Source organism: Podarcis liolepis (assembly GCF_965112155.1).
Source record: "Podarcis liolepis genome assembly, chromosome: 10".
Lineage (NCBI taxonomy): Eukaryota > Metazoa > Chordata > Lepidosauria > Squamata > Lacertidae > Podarcis > Podarcis liolepis.
This window is the reverse complement of record NC_139562.1, coordinates 73,289,780-73,312,117: the sequence shown is the minus strand read 5'-3', so window position 1 is coordinate 73,312,117 and position 22,338 is coordinate 73,289,780. Positions and strand designations below refer to the sequence as shown.

Below are 22,338 nucleotides of genomic sequence, written 5' to 3'. Positions count from 1 at the left end.
CTCCACTCCTAGCACTACGGAACAGGCAGTGGAAACAGAGAGTAAGAAAATGTGAGGCATATCGAGTGACAAAGGAAAATGTAAGTTTAGGTAAGAGATGTTATATTGTGCAAGGTTATTCCAGACAGCCCAATTCTAATGAGACTATAAGCAAACAAATGGCCAATTTGTTTTTATTAACCAACAGTTTTTTTACCTGTTTGTAGTAGAGAAAGGTCCAGTTTCTCATCACAGTCGGTTGTCTCTACTAAATAAAGATAATACATAAAATATATTATTCTCCATAATACATACAATTAGAATTAAGTAAAACAGTAGTAATAAAATTAAATGGGAAAAGTGGAATGGAAAACAGGCAAGTGTACTACACGAACGCATCAAAACCCCTACAAATTAGAAGCATTTTAAGAACTTAGGGAATTCAAAGGAAGAGCTGCTCCATAAGACAATAACCTGTTCTCTTCAGAAGGTGACTGATGAATATTTCAATGGAGGTGACTCAGATATTCAACTCTGAGTCATAATGACTAGTTGAGTGACAAGACTAAGAAATGTACATAGGCCTGAATCAGCCCTTAGGAGCAGGGTCCTTCCTCAGTAATTCTTAAAGGCTGGCTTCAGGCTGCTCACTGTCATACTGTTTGTCTTGCCACCTTGCTATCTGCATTCAATCTGCTTTCTACCTCTAACCCTCCCTTACCTGAGCCTCTTTTTAACCGTCTTCTTGCCAGTTTGATTTGATCCTGAAGAATCTGTACCCAGTCTCTTGGGCCAGGTAGTTTATCCACATGGTTTGCAGTGCAGTATTTTTCTGTGAACACTAAAAACAGATGGTACAAATAATCTCTTTACCAAAAGGTTGAAAAGGATGGAAAACTGCAAACCAAGGTTTAAGTAACCGGACACAAGAAAAGCAAACTCACAACAACATTCTACATTTTATATAAAATGTGAGAACTGGATGTTTACATTTTTGTAACTTAAAATCTCCATGACTGAGCAAAGTCAGCATGTAAATTTATTCTTCCCAAACAATTTTCCAAGTGCAGGAAGATACTAACATGGGAGACCTTCAAACAAACTAACTTGCAATGTAAGCTTGAATCATAGAATACTTCTGAAAAAAATTATTTCATTTTTGGATAATTCTGTCGTGAACCAGAGATCATGGTTCATGACAAACATATTATTTAAACAAGCTAGCTTTATAACCCATGGCATGAATGTAATGCCAAGCTAGGCTCTCTGGTTCACATGCAGTACTAAGCCAGGATTCCATAAAAGTGAAACTAAACCCAGCAGAAGCCCTTTTCCTGGCTGCGGTGGGAAATGGATAGGGCAGCATGTGAGGCAGATGCTTTTCCTTGGGCTCCTTCCAGCTCAACCCATGTACCACTAAACCACTGTTCAGCATTACATGCAAATATGACCAACATTTGGCTTTGATTTTATAAAACAGAATTAACAAGGGTAAACCTTTCGTGCACATTTCAAGCTACATTTCATCTACACATCAGTGCTTTTTATGAACATATATTTGACAACACTGCTTCCTCATGAAACAAAATCTTGACACATCATTTTTTAAAAAGTATTTTTTTTATTACAAAAGGGGCAAAGGAGGTATAGATCATCTGTCTTAGTTTTCTGTGAAAAATTCCAAATATATAATCAGGTATCTTTATAATAACATTTTAAATGACTGTCTGAGTTCACTATTTATATGCCTTACTGCTCTTGGGCTGTTTAACCAGAATGGTCAGGAGTGGGAGTATGAGGAAGCAAAGAAAAACAGGAAATATTTCAGTGTTGTTGGGGAACTGGTGACCTTTAACCTGAGAGACTGCCTCAGGTGTGCTCCATCATACAACAGCAGCAGCTTTGAATGGAGGATGAATGTCAGCTATGATATCACCAGGCAAATGACCAATCAGCTCCTTTCTTGCATGTTCCATGCAGCCAACCTCAATTCCTCCACTGTACTTCCTGATTATAGAAATAGAGTATATACAAGAAATGTACAAGAAATAGAGCAAAAAATGGAGCCATGCAGGCCTCCAACATGGCCCCAACGATGAGCTGAAACAGCCAGGACTCACCCCAGTGATCAGCCAGGCTGGGCAGCAGCCAAGGACCGCAGGGTCTTAGAAGGCTCCTTCCCTGCCCTCTCCACCAGACCCCTGGGTGCTTTTCAGTGACAGGCAGCAGTGCTGCTTTTGAACAGGAGCAAAGATCAGCTCTGATCTGTGATGGCCAATCTTCATTTAATATTCCCAAAATGTAACACTCTGGCCTGTAGAGCTATGAAATCCATTGATTTCATAGATCTGTACCTATACTTCAGTTAGGAAATCTATAGCTTTCATTGATAGGCAACATTGCATTTTGGGCAACTTAAGATGGGGGGGGGGCCTACCTGGGATGAAAGCTGATATTCGCTCCCATTCAAAAGTGCCACCACACATCCACAACTGAAGTGTGACGAGGGGCCCAACAATCGGCTGACAGCCAGACCTTGTGAAGCCAGGGGCATGGGGCTTTTGCACTGTGGGCTTCACAAATACCAGGCTACCAAGTCCTGCTGATGAGGGACCTCTGTCCTGAAGACACTCTGCACAACACTTCACAGGTGCCACCAATCAGCTGATTAGTGCTACCTGCAAAGCCCCTGTTGGATCAGCCACATGTTTATCCATCCCATTATAGGTCAAGTGGGTGTGGCTTGGCCCAAACCGTCTCATGGGCCAAATGGGCCAAAAACCCACAAACAAACGGGGAGGCCTGGTGGGTCTAAAGAGGCCTGTGGGCTGGAGGTTCCCCACTGCAGTTGTAGCTCAAAATATATTTGGGGGGGGGCAGGCAAGTTGGGGAAAGCTGGGCTAAAGCTTTCCAGGACTGAATAAGCAAAAGACCTGAGAGCCAGGTAAAGCTGAGGCAGTGAACAGAGGCAACAGTCCAGGCAGACAAAGACAGGGGCTATGGGGGGAAATGTATAGCAAAGCCAGCTTGGAAAAGTACCCAAACCACACACTCTGCTACAAGCCCATCTTTAAGGCTTCATTTCTGTAAACATTCTCATCCTTTGATGGCCATCGCTCTACTATTAAACATACCAGATGTAAAGGAGGAAAAAATACTCTGAATTTTTCTTTGCTTAACAGTGCACATTTCTAAAGTGCAAGAGAACAACCATCATTGATATAAAACTACCTCAGCAGAGTAAACATTTTTCTTTACACTCTTAACTGATTTATTGAGCAGAGCCAAAAGTATTGATTACAGAACATCTGAAAGGGCTACAGAGGAACCCAGTGGCAATGATGCAAAGAACATCTTTTCATTCTTAGTGCGATCTTAACACTGGCTGAGCCACCACAAGGGATAAATGGGCCCATAGTATCCAGCAGAACAGCTCTTGGAAGGCAGAACGTGCAAATGGAGCCAGGCAGAGTTAAGTTCCACAGGGTGCCATCCCTTGTGTTTGCTTCTGGGAGAAGAACCCCCATCCAGCATATCAAAGTCCTCAATGCAGCATCCCTTGTGTGATACCATAAAGACAATATAAAGAGAGCCCTCTTATTATAAACAGTGCCTAGCACTACCACTCTAGATACTATCAGCTGCTGGTTGTAACTGAAAATGATCAGTATTTGAGAACTGCCTTAGGTTAGGGCATTGATGGGGAACTTATGGCACTACAGACGCTGCTGAACTCTACCTTCGATCAGTTTCAATCAGTAAGACCAATGATCTGGGAACAATAGAAGTTGTAGTCCAGGAACAACTGGTGAGCCATAGACTTCAGATTTCTGAAGTAGCAGGCTGGTGCTGACAAAGCCCCTGAAGCTAAACGGACCCATATTGATACAACCAGATTAAAATGGCTATGCTTAAGTGTGCAGGATAAAACACAATACAAACAAATGCAGGCAGTTTGCCTGACTGGCAGCATATATGCAAGCTGCCTCACCATTTTCAGTGCTCATTTCAAGTTCTGTCTTACAAGTCAAAAGCAACAGCTAATGTCAGATTAATAACTAGGCTAAATATGATGTGGAGTGGGACCCCAGTTAGATTTGGACTCACACACAAGTATAGTTGCCATGAGATTGTGTTCAATCAGGAATTGTTAGAACCCAATACAAAAATTTTGTCAAGAATGTATAATTTGTTGCTGAAGTGGAATACACAGGATGAGACGGTTAAATCAGCTATGATTAAATGGGCACAAGACTTTGGTTATAACATTATGTTTGCTGACTGGGAACAGTTATGGACCACCGGTATAAAGTTTACGGCATGTAATGCCCTAAGAGAGAATATTATGAAAATGATTTATAGGTGGTACATGACACCAGTCAAGCTTGCAAAGATCTACCATCTGCCTGATAATAAATGTTGGAAATGTAAGGAAACTGAAGGTACATTCTTTCACCTTTGGTGGATTTGCCCAAGGATTAAGGCCTTCTGGGAGATTATTTATAATGAAATGAAAAAGGTATTTAAGTATACCTTTCTTAAGAAACCAGAGGCTTTTCTCCTGGGTGTGGTCGGCCAATTGGTGCCAAAGAAAGACAGAACTTTTTTTATGTACGCCACAACAGCAGCAAGAGTTCTTATAGCAAAGTATTGGAAGACACAAGAACTACCCACACTGGAAGAATGGCAGATGAAGGTGATTGACTACATGGGACTGGCCGAGATGACTGGCAGAATCCGAGACCAAGGAAAAGAGACGGTGGAGGAAGATTGGAAGAAATTTAAAGATTATCTTCGGAACTATTGTAAAATTAATGAGTGCTAAAATGCCAAGGTTAGGGAAACTAATAAGTTACAGCTGTATTGATTTGGTAAAAGACAGGGGGAGTAAAAGGTGAATTAGCTTAATTCTGAAGTGAGGATTTGCTGGAAGAAATTTGAAAATAGGGATGCAGAAAGGGAAGGTATGGGGAAGTCGGAGAAACAGGGTTCAAGAAAAGAAGGTTTTGAAATTTTACATGTTTATGTGTTTGTTTGTCATTGTATTGTGTATTGTTTGTGTTAAATATGTGTTAAAAAAAACTAATAAAAATTATTTTTTAAAAAAGAGATTGTGTTCAATCAGCACACACCCTAGTTCCTAATTTTTTTATCTGCCTTTCTGAACAAGGAGAGCAGTAGCCACAACCCCTGCTATACAAACCAAACTGGGCTTGCTTGTCCCACCTGCATGGCAAGGGATGGGTGCCGGACTCCATAGCTGTTTCTAGGAATGGCCCCAGACAGAGGAAGACATACAGGTCAAAGAGATATTTGGCTCCAGAATGTGAACCAGCAAACCTCCCTCTACCTTTCCATTCCACGCAGAGCTATCATAGCCAGCAACATGTTTGGCTAGGGTATCTTGTTTGTTTTTTTATTTATCAAAATGTATGCACCACTCAATCAAAAGAAACATTTTAAGCTGTTAACATAAAATCTTGCAGCAACATCACCGCTGCATCCCAATGGACTAAGAATGTTGTAGGTGAAATAATTAATTTGTAGTTGGAAATTTCAAAGAAATGGGGGCCAGATAATACAACTCTTAAAAATGCATGGCGTGCTTCCCAATATCTACATTTAAAACCAATATTTTACTTCATTGACCCTCTTGACCCTCAATAGCATCTTACCATCCCTATCTTTATGATAATTATTATATTTAATAATTTCATTTCTCACAAAAGAAGATCATCATACGCAGTTGCATAATGAGCTTTCTTCAATGCTGATCTGTAAGCACCACATCAAAAAGGTTCAGTTAATTTCAAGTTTCAAACTATATTATGAAGCATCATGTCTTTGTTGGTTGAAAGAGTGGATAAAATTAGAAAACACAGAATTGTTAGATTTGGAAGGGTTCAATAACAGATTTGGATGGCACGCCTATTTATGGTGTGAGAAGAAGAAAAACCATAAAGGTTTTGAGAACCACATCTTCCGGAGATCTTTAATTGAAATATGGGATAGGTATAAAAACCTATTAGAACCAAGAGTCCCACACTGGTTATCTCTGTTAGAGGTTATGAGTGTAAAGAAAATCAATATGAGAGGGAATTGGGTTACATATGGTGAGTTGATAGCAAAAGAAGGAGGAAAATGGAAAATGAAACCTTACGAACAAGTAAAAAAGTATGTATATGATTGGTTGCATTATTTTCAAGTAAATGAAATGTTTAAAAAGGATTTTAGAGAGAATGGATATGTTGAAAAAGATTCAAAATTTCAAATAGAAATAATAAATAATGATTGTAAAATTTTATCAAAAATGTACAAAATGTTGTTGGAATGGCATATGAAGGATGAGGAAGTCAAGTCGGTTATGATACATTGGCCCAAAGATGGAAAAAGGAGGAATTACCAACCCTGGAAGAATGGAGAATGCAAATGATGGACTATGCAGAACTGGATAAACTAACTGGGAAGATTAGATATCAAGGAGACCATAAGTTCATCGAGGACTGGGGAAAATTTGTAGAGTATCTGAAAAATATATGTGATGAGCAAACAACGCTTGTGGGATTTCAAGAAGCTCTGTGAAAGTTTGAGGAGTATTGTAAAAAAGAAAATAAGATTGGGAAGGTATATAAAAAGGCAGTATTAAATTTAGGAAATGCATAACTAAAAATTAATTACGGATGATTGGCAGATAAGCTGAAAGAAGCCCGTAAGAGATCATTTGTGATAAACTTTTGATATGGTATTATATGTATATTGTATTGAAAACTAATAAAAAAATTTTTTTTTAAAAAAAGGTTCAGTTAAGACCGAGGCCCAGTGAAAACAAGCATCTTGTTGTGCAGTAAAATATACACTGAACTATTTTAAACTGTAGGTTGGAAACACCATGTCTGAATGATTCCCCCCATTTAAAAAAAAAGCATCCTGGCATGGGTCGTCACATATTACATTAAATAAGTGTAGAATCTTTGTACTTGTGTATACCAACAATTGAGCTGTACATTTGTAACATTTTTCACATGTAACATTCAATGAATGTGCAGTCCATGTACTCATGTACACAATAGTTGAGATGTACAAATCAGCAAGTGTACAGTCTTTCACACAAGCCCTTGCACATGCCTTGTACTACCAGTTTGGAGATGTGTTCAGTGTTAATGAGGGAACAAGTCTTAAATGTCAGTAGTGATACGTGTGCAAATCTTTATTCCTCAACCTACAATCTGAAATGATGTAGTCCCGGAACAGTTTGACCATGCAAAAGGTTGTTGATTCAGATCAGATATCAGGAACACATAGCCAAGGCAGGCTTGCAGATGAGCTTGAGAAATTTGTAAAGATCACCAATGTTTTTAGCAACTCCCAAAACGTGATACAGCATAACCACTAGATTATATTATAAAAGAACATTTTTAAAAAAGAAAGAGAACAATACCTTTTATTGCACCCACAATATTTTGGTCTAGTCCTTTTCGGTTGTCATTGAGACCTCTTTTCCTCTTGCCATTGGGTAAAGAGTTGGCCAAGGTCTTGTCATCAAAAAATGCACACACCAGCTTTCGAAACAGCAGACTTCCTGAACGAGTGTAATTTGCTAATATAGAGTCCAGTTGTGATTTCGGCATAAAGACGTCAAAGCCTTCAGCAAGTTGCACTTCTGGCTACCAAAAGAATATCAATGCTTTATTAGCACCTCTTTCATAACTATTTTGTCAGCAAATGACATCCAAGGAAAACATGTTCACATCAACACACATACTAGACTTTTATGACACCAGAATAGACACTGAAATAAAATAGACATTGAAATCAAAATTATCAACTGAGTATAACAAAATGCACATCAAAACCTGCTCTGTCCATTATCTTTACGAAATTATAATTACAGTGGTACCTCGCAAGACGAATGCCTCGCAAGACAAAAAACTCGCTAGGCGAAAGGGTTTTTTGTTTTTTGAGCTGCTTCGCAAGACAATTTTCCCTATGGGCTTGCTTCGCAAGACGGAAACGTCTTGCAAGTTTGTTTCCTTTTTCTTAACACCGTTAATACAGTTGTGACTTGACTTCGAGGAGCAACTCACAGAACGCGGTGTGGTAGCCTTTTTTGAGGTTTTAAAAGACTTTGGTGATTTTCGAAGCTTTTCCAAAACTTTCCCGACACCGTGCTTCGCAAGACGAAAAAAATCGCAAGACGACAAAACTCGCGGAACGAATTAATTTCGTCTTGCAAGGCACCACTGTACTAGAACAGGGGGAAATCCCAAGGAGCTAGTTACCTGGATGTTAATTAATTTAATGCTGGCAACTGCAATTATGAAATATTTATTCAGTACAGCAGCAGCTTTGAATAATTGGATACTGCCCATTAGGAATTTGAACTAAAATTACTATGGCTACAATCCTGCACTCACTGTTAAATGTTTAATCCCACCATAATAAACTGTTGTGATCACATTACTTGAAATCTAAGCAAGTAATATAAGGAAACAAAAGTCAGAGTATAAGAACAAAAATATTTATTTGTTGCTCAACACCTATTTTGTCCAAAAGCTGCATGTCACTTGCCTCTGGGAACTTCAGGAGCAGGACATGAAGGTTTCATTTAAATATTATGACTAACAGTCATTGATCAACTTATCCTCCGTTTATTTGGTGAATCCCCCTTCAAAGCTATTTCAGCTTGTGCCTTTCATCACACCTTATGTCATATATATTGATGACATGTTGCATGAAAAAGCCCTTCTATTTATCTTTGACTCCCAACTGTAAATTCAGCTTAAGAACTTGCAATAACTGGCACTAGGGCAAGATCTGATTCTGGAAGGGGAATTTGCTGGAGCAAAAAGGCTTCCATGAGCAGAGGGACATACTGGAATACAACCCATGATGTTTATTTCTAGAATCCTCACTATAATACCCAAGTGACATTTCTTTTCCTAAAATTAAGTTTAAAAAGAAACAAATCTAGCAAAGTTAGTATACTGAGGCTACAGAAAACCCACACCATATCTTTAAACAAATGAATGACATTTTTCAGATTTTGCTTATTTTTGGAATGCAGAACAATGGGCTCAAAATCTATTGGTATATATCAATTCCCATTCTCTCACACAGCTGCAAATCCTGCATTATCAATCTCAATCAAACTTTTTTTCAACAAAAATGTCTTTACAATTTAGTGTGGTCTGCTCACTATTCCTACTTATGGCCCCAAACCCTACATAATTTATTGGTGTATATCTTAAGTAAAAGCCGAATTCCTGCTCAAACCCACATCAAACCCGACTTTGGAAAGGCAACATAAGGGCTGGGGTGTGTGTGTCAAATGTTGCTGATGACTACCCTGCTTTAAGCCAAGGACATAATTATTCCCATCTTATTTGGATATAACTATAAGAACTGTTCCCTTCAGGGTTCTGCTTCCACTCTTTTCCCACTTGTATTCCTGCTTCTCTGTCTCCAGCCAACCAGTTACTGGACTCCCGGTGCCTTAACTCTCCTAGCAGCAGGTGTCTTTCCATAGCCCCCTGGTTCCCTCTGGTTAAACCCGGTCAACTGCATACAATTTCTCCTCGACCAAGGTCTTGCGGGAGCTTTCTGTCCCAGCCATACTGACCTTTCCTTGTCTTCACAGGCAGTCTCCCGCCCTCATTTAGTAGTTAGGGGACTTGCAAGCAACAGACACGAACCGGTTTTTAACTTATTATGTGCAACCATTTTAAGGCAATGATTCTGCTGCGCCACAGTGGAGCTCTTCCAGTACGAGCTGTGCTTTCCCCCTTTTATAGCCAGCAATGAAAACATTGCACTTGTGCAGATAGCGCCCCTGTTAGCTCTCACATATTCTCCTGACATAACTGTAAATGATTTCTCCCTGTAAAAGCCAAATATTTCAATAATCTCAGCCAATTTATCAGTAGCCAATTTAACCAGCTGAGGGGGAATGATTTTTTGTACATTTGAGAATTTGGTTGGAAACAAAAGGAGTTATTTCAATATCCAGTCAGCCATATTTTTAGACCTTTGAGTGGGCGACAGCAGTTTAACACAAGCAGACTAAAATATAATTTAGCAAGCTGGAATAATCTTGTGTGGTATACTTAGATAATAATAATGTTTTTTAGAAAAGGATGATGCAATTACTAAGATCCAGCACGGGTTTCTCAAAAATAAGTCATGCCAGACAAATCTCATTTCTTCTTTTTTTTGTTGGAATTACAAGCTTGGTGGATCAGAGAAATGCTGTGGAAATAGTTTATCTTGATTTCAGTAAGGCTTTTGACAAAGTTCCCCATTATATTCTTGCAAGGAAGCTGGTAAACTGTGGGTTGAATGAGGTAACTGTTAGGTGGATGTGTAGCTGATTGACTGACGGAACCTTGTCATCCTGGAAAAAGGGACAAGTGGGGTGCTGCAGGGTTCAACGTCTTTATAAACAACTTGGATGAAGGAATTGAGGGGATGCTCATCAAATTTGCAGATGACACCTAACTGGGAGGGGTAGCTAATGCCGCAGAAGAAAAAATCAGGATTCAAGATGACCTTAACAGATAGAACTGGTCCCAAGCTAACAAAAAGAATTTCAGTAGGGACAAACATACGGTTCTGCACTTAGGCAGGATGAACCAGATGCACAAATATAGGATGGGGGACTTACTAGCAGTACATGTGAAAAGGATCTAGGTGCCTTAGTGGACCACAAATTGAACATGAGTCCACAGTGTGATGCAGCAGCAGCAAAAAAAAAAAAAAAAGAGCTAATGCTATTCTAGGCTGCCTCAGCAGAAGTCTAGTGTCCAGATCAAGGAAAGTAATAATACCACTCTATTCTGGCTTGGTCAGACCACACCTGGAATACTGTGTCCAATTCTGAGCACCACAATTTAAGAAAGATGTTGACAAGCTGGAAGGTGTGCAGAGGAGGGAGACCGAGATGGTCAAGGGTCTGGAAACGAAGCCTTATGAGGAACAATGGAAGGAAATGGGTATGCTTAGTCTGGAAAAGAGAACACCAACTGAAATATGATAAAGAAAGGTAAAGGGACCCCTGACCATTACGTCCAGTCGTGACCGACTCTGGAGTTGCGCGCTCATCTCGCTCTATAGGCCGAGGGAGCCGGCGTTTGTCCGAAGACAGCTTCTGGGTAATGATAGCCACCTTCAAATTTTTTTTAAAAAAATCATATTTATTAAAGTTTCCAGAAATATAGAAATACAAAGAAAAAAGAAAAAGAAAAAAAAGATACTTAAAACCTTACTTTCATTGCCTACTTTTCTGGGACTCCCCCCTCCCCCTCCCAACTGTATTCCCCTTTCATTAATTTGGTTCTACAAGCTCTCACTCCCAATTTAAAACTTAATTTGTTTAACCCACTATCCAAATTGAATTGTACAAATCTTACCACCGTCCCACATCATTAACAAGAAAAGAAAAAAGATTTTCCCCAAGATCCACCCCAGTTCCTTCCACGAATTCCCTTTTTTAAACACGTCAAATCAAAATAAAATGACATACGTAAGTTATATAAAGAAATAGAAAATAAAAGATATAAAAATATTCAAAAGATGGTTACACAGCCTTTGGATTCCAAATCTCCCCCCCCCTTCCCCGGTCTGAATTCCCCATGTCCATCAGTCTATATGTTATCAGCCTGAAGGTCTCAAGTCATGGCCAAATTTCTCCCCAATTCCATCTTGCTGGTTTTCTTCTAATTTATTAATTTTAATAATATTTAACTTCAAACGTCCAATCTAACAGAGGCCTTTGATTTCCTTGATCTTTACCACTCCTCCCATTGTTCTTTCCGTGTCGTAGTCAGTCCTTTGTTCTTCTTATTCCTCACTTTCTCAGGTTTCTTGTCCTGTTCAGCTGCTAAAACGTTCTAATTCAGAAAACTGGTATCTCTACAGAGGTTTGTTGTTCAGGAACAAAAACTTACGTCCAGTCCCTTCCTTTCTTCAATAGAAAATTCTATTGTCTCCTTTAATGTAAACACCTCTGTAGACAAAATACTATTTCAGTTTTGCAGCTTTCCCAGAAGATAACAAGTCCTGTGCGAATCCCGGAGTATTTTTCCACTTACGACCGTTCTTGTAATGTCCCGAAACCCCTCTAGGGGGATTGTAATAACTTTGTATCCTCTTATCCAAAAGTCAAATTGTTGTTCCTTATTTTCCGACAGTTTATATCCATATTGTAGCAAATTGTAACAAAATTAACCAGCAAAGTCCTCATAACAAAGTCCTCTTTATATTGTCCAGCTTTGACAGCTACTTTGACAGCTGTCAAAGTCTCCGTCTCTCTTCACCAGGCTCTGCGAATCGCCCCGGTTCCCGGGGGGGTTGCATTTTCCTTCTCACCCTCCACTCTTCTCCTCCAGCACAGTTCTTATAATTTCCCATCGTGGAATTAATGATTTTTATCAAGAGTATACTTCTCTTTCGACCTTGGTTACCCAGTCCTTGTTTTGGAATGTTTACAATAGGGGGGGATTGACTTCCTTTTTAGATCACCCCCGCTCGTGCCAAATCCGAAAAAAAATCCTTTTTTTCTCCTTTTGAACCCGGTTTCCCAATTACTCACGGGTTGTTGTTAATAGTCCAAATTTCCAATGGAAGAAGTCAGCGCTCTCCGTCGAATGGCATGCGGCTGCGCTCGGCAGGGAAAGCAGAGGACTCAAAGCACCACGCCGCTCCCCGGCACCCGATCCAAAGCCTTTAAAAAGGCTCCTTCACGAGTCGGGAGGGCGCTAATGGTGCCAGCCGAGTCACCCATGTCCACGGGCTCTGTGCCCGTGGTTTTTAAGGGTCCCCACGTCGCCGGCGCGGTAGGACCCAGCCCCTGCCGAGCAGACTCCCTCCGCCATTCGGCGATGGCGCCAACCCGGAAGTCACCACCTTCAAATATTTCAAGGGCTGTCACATGGAAGAGGGAACAAGCTGTTTTTCTCCTGCTCTGGAGGGTAGGACACAAACCAATAGCTTCAAGTTACAAGGAAGGAGATCCTGACTAAACATCAGGAAGAACTTTCTGGCAGTAAGAGCTGTTCAACAGTGAAACTGTCTCCCCTGGGAGGTTGTGGACTCTCCTTCCTTGGAGGCTTTTAAGCAGAGGTTGGATGGCCAGATGTCTTGGGGGCTTTAGCTGAGATTCCTGAATTGCTCAGGGTTACACTAGATGACCCTTGGGGGCCCCTTTCAATTCTACAATTCTATACCTAGGTTATCTATTCCGATTGCATTTCATATCCTCAGATGAACTTCATTTTTCAAAATAAAAAATTCCACACTAAAAAAAACAACTGCCACACGGCAGAGTGCCCTTGGTCACACAAAGTTGGAAAAAAATATGCTCTTGTCCTCAGAGCAGCTGTCTCCACACATTGTTTCCAGCACTTAATAATCATAGAATCATAGAATCATAGAGTTGGAAGAGACCACAAGGGCCATCGAGTCCAACCCCCTGCCAAGCAGGAAACAATAATAAAGGTAGAGAGGTATCTTGAAATGTGTGCCACATTTTGTTTGGATTACAGCTTCACGGCTGATTTGTATGAGTTCCCTTGAGAAATATTTCCTTTCAAATTGATTGATATTAGCTGTGCATTAACAACAAGAGATGCTCATTGCAAGTTTCCAGTGACCAGGCTATTACACAAGAACCACAATAATCATGGAAAAAGCATGACCCTGGATCTACCTATTAGAAAACCAATATTCCTGTATTGCAAAAGGTAGAAATATGTTTAACAGGGACTCTTCACAGGCAATCCCTAGTCTCAATTAGAGATGCAATTAATGTGTTTTGTACATTTGTGTGTGTGTGTGTTTTATAAATGAATCAGTCTGTACCCTAGTCACATATTTTGAGGGGGGGGATGCTGATTTATTCCAGATTCCTTCAGTAGCAAATTATCCTTCAATTGCACGCAATCAGTACCCAATTGAGCTTCACATGGACATTTCCAAGTATGATTTATAGCCAAATAGAGTTTGTTAACATAAGATAATCAAGGCAATGGTGTACATGATTAAACACAAATGAAAGAATTGCCAAAACTTTTGTTTTGCTAAAATTAGCAAGCAGCAAATTAGATTTAGTCCAAGCATTTCTGAATATTTTAATTGATTAAAACAGAACTCCTTTGCCAAATCTATACAAATTATTTGCTTTGCATGGAAAACAAATAGAACGTTTACTTAGAAGTAGGGCACTCAGTTGCTTTAGTCACAAAGGTAGATAGCATTTTTCGGCAATCCTATGCCCAGTTCCCAGTGACCTGAGAATAATATCCACTGAACATACTGGGGCTTACCAGTGACGTAGTGTAGGTTGCCAGCAACCAAGGCAGGCTACGTATTGTGCACCCTAAAAAGCAGTGGTGGTGTCAGACACCTGCCAGCCCCAGAGGCAGCTCCTGGGTTTGCCTCATGCCTCTGTCCAAAGACCATACCAGGATGGGCTTCTGAAAGCATGGAGGATGGCCAGAGCCTTGCCCTTCACTTTGCCCAGAAAAGCAGAGAGATCTCTGGACAAGGGAAAAGGCCGCTGCGCCCTCCACTTTGGAGGTCAAAACTCCCTCCAGCAGTGCTTGTGGGAAGGTGGCCACCAGGTGCTACCTTGTTTCCAAGCTGGGGTGCCTGCCAAGGCCACTTGGCTGAGAGCCCCGGTCTAAGGAGGTCACTCCCCAGAATGGAACAGGCATGCACAGCCCTCCCCTGCTGCCACCAGCTCTCCTCTCCTACCTGCCCCCCCCCCAGAAGCACGTTCACCTGCAGCCTCTTGAAGTTCTTGCTGGCCAGCTCCTTGAGGGCACAGAGCAACGAGGCAGGAGCAAGCATGGTGTTATAATCTCAGTTCACCAGCCCCTCTGAGCTGCCCCCACCAGCTTTGAGCGTGGAAGCTCCTCTTCTCTCCCTGCCCCCATTGCCCGCTGGATCTGGGCTTAGGAGGAGAGCGCTGCCACACGAGGCGCCTCACGGCCATCCTCCTGCCTGGCTTCCCTCGGCACGACTTAGGGCGGGGTGTTCCATTGGGTCTTCCTTGCCTCTGGTCACCAGTGAGCCCAGTTCATAGAATCATAGAATCATAGAGTTGGAAGAGACCGCAAGGGCCATCGAGTCCAACCCCCTGCCAAGCAGGAAAAACCATCAGAGCACTCCTGACATATGGTTGTCAAGCCTCTGCTTAAAGACCTCCAAAGTAGGAGACTCCACCACACTCCTTGGCAGCAAATTCCACTGTTGAACAGCTCTTACTGTCAGGAAGTTCTTCCTAATGTTTAGGTGGAATCTTCTTTCTTGTAGTTTGGATCCATTGCTCCGTGTCCGCTTCTCTGGAGCAGCAGAAAACAACCTTTCTCCCTCCTCTATGTGACATCCTTTTATATATTTGAACATGGCTATCATATCACCCCTTAACCTCCTCTTCTCCAGGCTAAACATGCCCAGCTCCCTTAGCCGTTCCTCATAAGGCATCGTTTCCAGGCCTTTGACCATTTTGGTTGCCCTCCTCTGGACACGTTCCAGTTTGTCAGTGTCCTTCTTGAATTGTGGAGCCCAGAACTGGACACAGTACTCCAGGTGTGGTCTGACCAGAGCAGAATACAGTGGCACTATTACTTCCCTTGATCTAGATGCTATACTCCTATTGATGCATCCCAGAATTGCATTGGCTTTTTTAGCTGCCGCGTCACACTGTTGGCTCATGTCAAGTTTGTGGTCAACCAAGACTCCTAGATCCTTTTCACATGTACTGCTCTCAAGCCAGGTGTCCCCCATCTTGTATTTGTGCCTCTCATTTTTGTTGCCCAAGTGCAATACTTTACATTTCTCCCTGTTAAAATTCATCTTGTTTGTTTTGGCCCAGTTCTCTAATCTGTCAAGGTCGTTTTGAAGTGTGATCCTGTCCTCTGGGGTGTTAGCCACCCCTCCCAGTTTGGTGTCATCTGCAAATTTGATCAGGATGCCCTTGAGTCCATCATCCAAGTCGTTGATAAAGATGTTGAATAAGACCGGGCCCAAGACAGAACCCTGTGGCACCCCACTAGTCACTCTTCTCCAGGATGAAGAGGAACCATTGATGAGCACCCTTTGGGTTCGGTCAGTCAGCCAGTTCCAAATCCACTGAGTGGTAGCATAGTCAAGACCGCATTTTACCAGCTTCTTTACAAGAATATCATGGGGCACCTTGTCAAATGCCTTGCTGAAATCAAGGTAGGCTACATCCACTGCGTTCCCTTCATCTATCAGGCTTGTAATTCTGTCAAAAAACGAGATCAGGTTAGTCTGACATGACTTATTTTTCAGAAATCCATGCTGACTATTGGTGATCACAGCATTCCTTTCTAGGTGCTCACAGACTGTTTGCTTAATGATCTGCTCCAGAATCTTCCCTGCTATTGATGTCAGACTGACTGGGCGGTAATTATTTGGGTCCTCTCTTTTCCCCTTTTTGAAAATAGGGACAACATTTGCCCTCCTCCAGTCTGCCGGGACTTCGCCTGTTCTCCAGGAATTCTCAAAGATGACTGCCAGTGGTTCTGAGATCACATCTGCCAGTTCTTTTAATACTCTTGGATGCAGTTCATCTGGCCCTGGAGACTTGAATACATCTAAACTAGCCAAATATTCTTGTACTATCTCCTTAGTTATTCTGGGCTGTGTTTCCTCTGCTGGATCATTTGCTCCAAATTCTTCAGGTCGGGCATTGTTTTCTTTATCGGAGAAGACTGAGGCAAAGAAGGCATTGAGGAGTTCAGCCCTTTCTGTGTCCCCTGTTTGCATTTCACCATCTTCTCCTCTGAGTGACCCCACTGTTTCTTTGTTCTTCCTTTTGCTACGAACATACCCATAAAAGCCTTTTTTGTTGCTTTTAACCTCTCTAGCAAGCCTGAGTTCATTCTGTGCTTTAGCTTTTCTGACTTTGTGTCTACACGTGCTGGCTATTTGTTTGAATTCCTCTTTGGTGGTTTCCCCCCTTTTCCATTTTTTGTACACATCCTTTTTTAATCTTAACACAGTTAAAAGTTCTTTAGATAGCCACCCTGGCTTCTTTAGGCACCTTCCATGTTTCCGTCTCATTGGTATTGCCTGACGTTGTGCTTTTACTATCTCCCTCTTAACAAACTCCCAGCCATCATGAACTCCCTTTCCTTTTAGTATTACTGTCCATGGGATCTCACCCAGCACTTCCCTAAGTTTTATGAAGTCGGCTTTCTTAAAGTCAAGAAATTGAGTCCTAGTATGCTTGGCTGCTCCTTTCCGCTGTATAGTAAACTTCAGAAGAGCATGATCACTCGCGCCTAATGATCTATCCACATCTACCCCACTAACCAGGTCATCAACATTGGTTAGGACCAGATCTAAAATGGCTGTTCCTCTTGTTGCTTCTCCCACTTTCTGGACAATGAAGTTGTCTGCAAGGCCAGTGAGGAATCTGTTTGACCTTATGCTCTTGGCTGAGTTTGATGTCCAACAAATATCCGGGTAATTGAAGTCCTCCATTACTACTATCTCCCTTCCTTTTGCATGCTTGGCCATCTGTTCCAGGAAGGCATCATCTATGTCCTCCGTTTGGCTTGGGGATCTATAGTAAACTCCCACAATGAGGTCTCTGTTATTCTTCTCTCCCTTAATTTTGACCCAAATGCTCTCACTTTGGCTTTGAGGTTCTAAATCTTGGATCTCTTCACAGGTATACACATCCCTGACATATAACGCCACTCCTCCTCCTTTCTTGTCTGGTCTGTTTCTCTGAAATAGATTGTATCCCCCCATTATTACATTCAGTCGTAGCCAAGCCTACCTGGGCACTCCAGCCTTAAAGGAGGGCCACCAATTTCCTGGGAAATTTTTACACACCTGCCCAAATGCACCCAGGGCCACCGCCCACTTGCCTCCTCCCTGGGGATTACTTCTGCACAGGTTGTTCCAGTAATTAATTAAGAGTAAATCCAACATGTAATTCATGTTGTATAAACCTCCATTGAAAGAATCCAAAACCAGTATTGGGGTAAAATGTACACCAAGACAGCCAAACAACCTAGTTATGGGATATTGTTTGTATGGTTAAATTCACAAATATGATGAGAACATTTATAAAATGTAAAGTACAAACCTACACAATAACGTATTTTGTCTAACCACAGTTTTTTAAAAACAGAAATATATATATATAGTGCCATTAACAGACAAGTCCCAGGCAAGCTGGCTATACAGACTCAGCCCAGGGTTTGATCAGCTCTAGAGTTAGGTATAACAGGAAGTGATGTCTTTTGGAATGTTCATGCCATGGAGAGCTGTTCAGGTTCCCAATAATATAGGCATTTCAGCAGGCAATGCCCACATTCCTTTAATTTAAAAGGAAAGCATTGGCCACCATGTGGAGAGCATGTGGTCATATGTGTCTACACCCACTGCTATTAGTCTACAAAAAGAGGGGCCTGCCAGAGCTCACCATGGACCTCTCCCGTGTTCTGTCAAAAAGGCAATGGTGCCCACCTGAGAGGTGCTGGAGCTGAACTCAGGGGGCCGGGTTCCTGCCTGCACCTTCAGTTTTATAATAATAAGGAATGCCCTCAGGCTGGAATTTCTGATCTGTGATTCTTACATGAAAAAAATGAGAATTCTCTTAAACAGAACAAGTGTCTAATCTTCAGAAGCAGCTTAGCACTGACCACTTTTGTTTTTTCATTAAAAGCTGCCAGACAGGTCACAATCTACATTTAACACAATCTGGGTTTAACCCTTACCATCCCCTTTCTTCCTGAAAATCTCTCCAACTGCTTCTATTTTCCCTAAAGGTGCTACTTACTGCATAAAAACAGTTTTGAAGGGCACATGGAAGCTGGGAAGCATTGTCCTGCAAGAAAATGTTGTGAGAAGTAAACTATTAAACCCCTGCCCTGAGCACCATGTTCCCAGTCTATCTGGAGCCCTGCATAGCTGCTTTTTCTCGGAAAAAAAACCATAAAAATAAAGTGCCCAGCACTGACACATTCTTTCCAAAATGAATTTGCATAATGTGTTGTCTGCTCCCAAATCAACTTGCCCATTTTTGGACTAGAGCTACCCTTATGTTTCTGCCGCTTTAAGTGTAGGCCTCCTGATGGGAAGAAGGGAAGCCCAGATAAGCAATTCCTGCCATAGGAACAATAGGAAATATTCTCTGAAGGTGGGTAGGTCTACTGCTTTTCTACATAAGGAGCTGAATCCAATCTACCGTATTTTTCGCCCTATAGGACGTACTTTTCCCCCTCCAAAAATGATGGGGAAATGTGTTTGCATCCAATAGGGCGAATGCAGGCTTTCGCTGAAGCCTGGAGAGCGAGAGGCATCGGTGCGCACCGACCCCTCTCGCTCTCCAGGCTTCAGGAAGCTCTCCGCAAGCCTTGCAAGCCCGGCAGGAGTTCCCACCGGGCTCTCAAGGCTTGTGGGCAGCAGCCTGTTCTGGGGGCTGGGGTCGGGGGAAGCTCGGACTTCCCCCGCCGCCAGCCCCGCAAGCAAGTTCTGGGAGCGAAGGCAAGGGTGCGCAACCTCGCCATCGCTCCTGGACCCGTTCTGGGGGCTGGGGAAGCTCAGGCTTCCCCTGCCCCCAGCCCCGCAAGCTCCGAGAACAATGGCAAGGTTGAGCGCAACCTCGCCTTCACTCCCAAAGCCCCAGCCCCGAGGCTAAAAACGAAGCCAGGACAGCGAGCGGGATCCATCCCGCTCGCTGTCATGGCTTCTTTGCTCTTTGGGGCTCGGGGGGGGGGAATAATTCCCCCCCTCTTTATTCCCCCCCCAAATAAGTATGCCCTATGGGACGGTGCGCCCTATAGGGCGATAAATACGGTACATAATTCAACTACACCCAAAGAAGAACCATGGTACGATTGCCTTCTTGCACATAAGTGTGATGGAAGGGAGGCTAGACCAGTGCTTCTTCTTTGGCGATCACTCGTGCCAAGTAAGATTGTCTTCCAGTAATGTAGTCCTAACAGTGTGTCCGTAAATGACTGGAGGCCAATTCTGGATCCACACATCCTTCCACAGAGGGGACATAGGTTTCTGGGTGGGAGTTGATCATGGTGAAGATTTTGCCAAACGTGCCTTCCTCTTAGCTCGTTTCTCCCTTTCATCCCAAGTTCGTGCTTCTTCAAAGTCCGTGGCACCTTTGGTAAAGGCTATTCTCCAACTGGAGTGCTTGCAGGCCAGTGTTCCCCAATTATCCATGCTTATACTGCATTTTTAAAAAATTGCCTTAAGAGTGTCTTTAAGCCTCTTTTGTTGCCCACCAGCATTTCACTTTCCATTTTTAAGTTGGGAATAGAGTAGTTGCTTTGGAAGATGATAATCAGGCATCTGAACAACATAGAGTCCAATGAAGTTGATATTGAAGGATTGTTGTTTTGACACTGGTGATCTTTGCTTTTTCCAGTACACTGACATTAGTTTGGGTATCTTCCCAAGTGATATGTAAAATTTTCCGGAGAGGGAATCTTTCAAGGGGTTGGAGATGGTGTTTATAAGTGGTCCATGTTTCACAAGCATATAGTAAAGTTGGTAGTAGTTTTGTAAACAAGCGTTTTGGTTTCCCTGTGAATGTCCTGGTCCTAAAACACTCAACACTTCGATCAGGAAGCTGCACTCACAGAGCGAGCTCAGGCGATGCATCAATGTCAGCTGTTGTGGAAATATAACTGCCTAGAAAAATGATTTACACCATTAAGTTGGATTTGTGGCACTGTGGAGAGGTTGTTTTGTGCTTGTGTTGGAGCAGCTTCTGTCAATATATTTAGGATGGTTTGGAGGTCATCCTGAGAGTGCACACACTACATTGTCATCAGCATATTGAAGCTCTACGATGGAAGTTATGGTAACCTTACTCTTTGCTTCCACCCTACTCAAATAGGAGAGCTTTCCATCTGTTCAATATATTTCTACCCTGGTGGGGAGTTTCCCTTCAACAATGCATAGGATCATGACAATGAAAGTAATAATAGTTGGGGCAATAACATAACCCTGTTTAACACTTGATCCCACTAGGAATGGTTCACTCTGAGAGCCACTGTGATCCGTGATTGTTGCTGTCATATTATCACGGAGGAGCCAAAGAATGTTCACAAATTTATTTGGCAGCCGATTTTCAGAAGGACAGTCCACAAGTGGTATGGTTTGGTTTTGCTCTCTGCGTTTTTCTTGAAGTGAAAATCATCTCCACTGCCCCCCCAGAAGATCGAAAACCACTTTGGGATTCAGGAAGGGTATCCTCGGATATAGTTAGGAGGCAGTTTGCTAAGATTCTTGCAAGAATTTTGCCAGCCACAGCTAATAAACAGATGCCTCAATAGTTTCCGCAATCTGTTCTATCACCTTTTTAAATAAAATATTGATAATTTTGGCATCCCTAAAGTCTGCTGGGATCTCCACTCTCTCCCAGATCAGCTACAGGGGAGTTGCGGTTAAGGAGATGCTGGAAATGTTCTTTCTGGGTAACAGGCCAGACACCCACTTCTGCACGGGCATGCTTGGAATTCACAATTTTTATTTAATGAATTTATTTCTTAACAGTAGAAGTTTTCTCAGAGTACACAATTTACTTAGGAATTACTGGTGCAGTCAATAATGTTAATCAAGTATAACATTTCCGTATGGCAATAAGGCATTGTAGGAAAGTGTTGGCAAACTTTATCTCACAGGTCACTACCAGGGGCATATGCATCTCTCATACTGGTAGTTCAGAAGTGACCTTACTTTATTGATTCATTTGAAGGAGGCTACTGAAAGTGTGCCCCAGAAGTGTTGAGGGCGACCCTCAACTACATATTTTGCAAATATTGTTCTGTGCACAGAGAAAAGAGGTAATCTAGAGGTTGAGGGATTGGGTCCTTGCACTAGCTTGACCATGAAGCTGCCGTTTGTAATAATCAGCAGACAGTTTCAATGGGTGGCCTGAAAGAAAATCACTATGTCACATCCCCAGCCAACCAAGATATGGGGATAATAATATTGATCTGTCTTTCAAGGCTATTCTAAGGCTTGGGATCACTAACGCACTGTATAATTCTCTAAAAAGCAATTTCTATATGATAATTACTTAATATTTTGCATACATAGGCTTCCCCTTTCATTAAAATTGAAAGATTCGAAATGGAAAGATTACTTAATTCAGCTTTGAAGGTTACCCTATAGACATATCAAGAGTTGTAATGTAGTTAACATGTATTTAATATAAATTGGACAAGTGGAGCCTGCAACAAAATGTTGCAGTGTGGAGTGGTCCAGCCATTCCATTCACCCCAGCTGAAAATTAATGAGAGATGTAAACTCAGGCATGTTTACTCTTATGTAAATCCCACTGACAGAGGGGGTTCA

At 42.0% G+C, this 22,338-nt stretch overlaps 1 protein-coding gene across 3 annotated transcripts in view; it reads right to left on the bottom strand.

Moving 5' to 3' along the window:
* Positions 1-22,338, bottom strand: part of BEND7 (BEN domain containing 7) — a 55,218-nt gene that overhangs the window by 5,679 nt on the left and 27,201 nt on the right. For all 3 annotated transcript variants that reach the window (XM_083464190.1, XM_083464191.1, XM_083464192.1), the window contains 3 exons: positions 7,418-7,643; positions 701-820; positions 197-247 (listed from right to left, as the gene is read on the bottom strand). In XM_083464190.1, the coding sequence (XP_083320316.1) occupies positions 197-247; positions 701-820; positions 7,418-7,643 (397 nt within the window). The remainder of the gene's footprint in view (positions 1-196; positions 248-700; positions 821-7,417; positions 7,644-22,338) is intronic.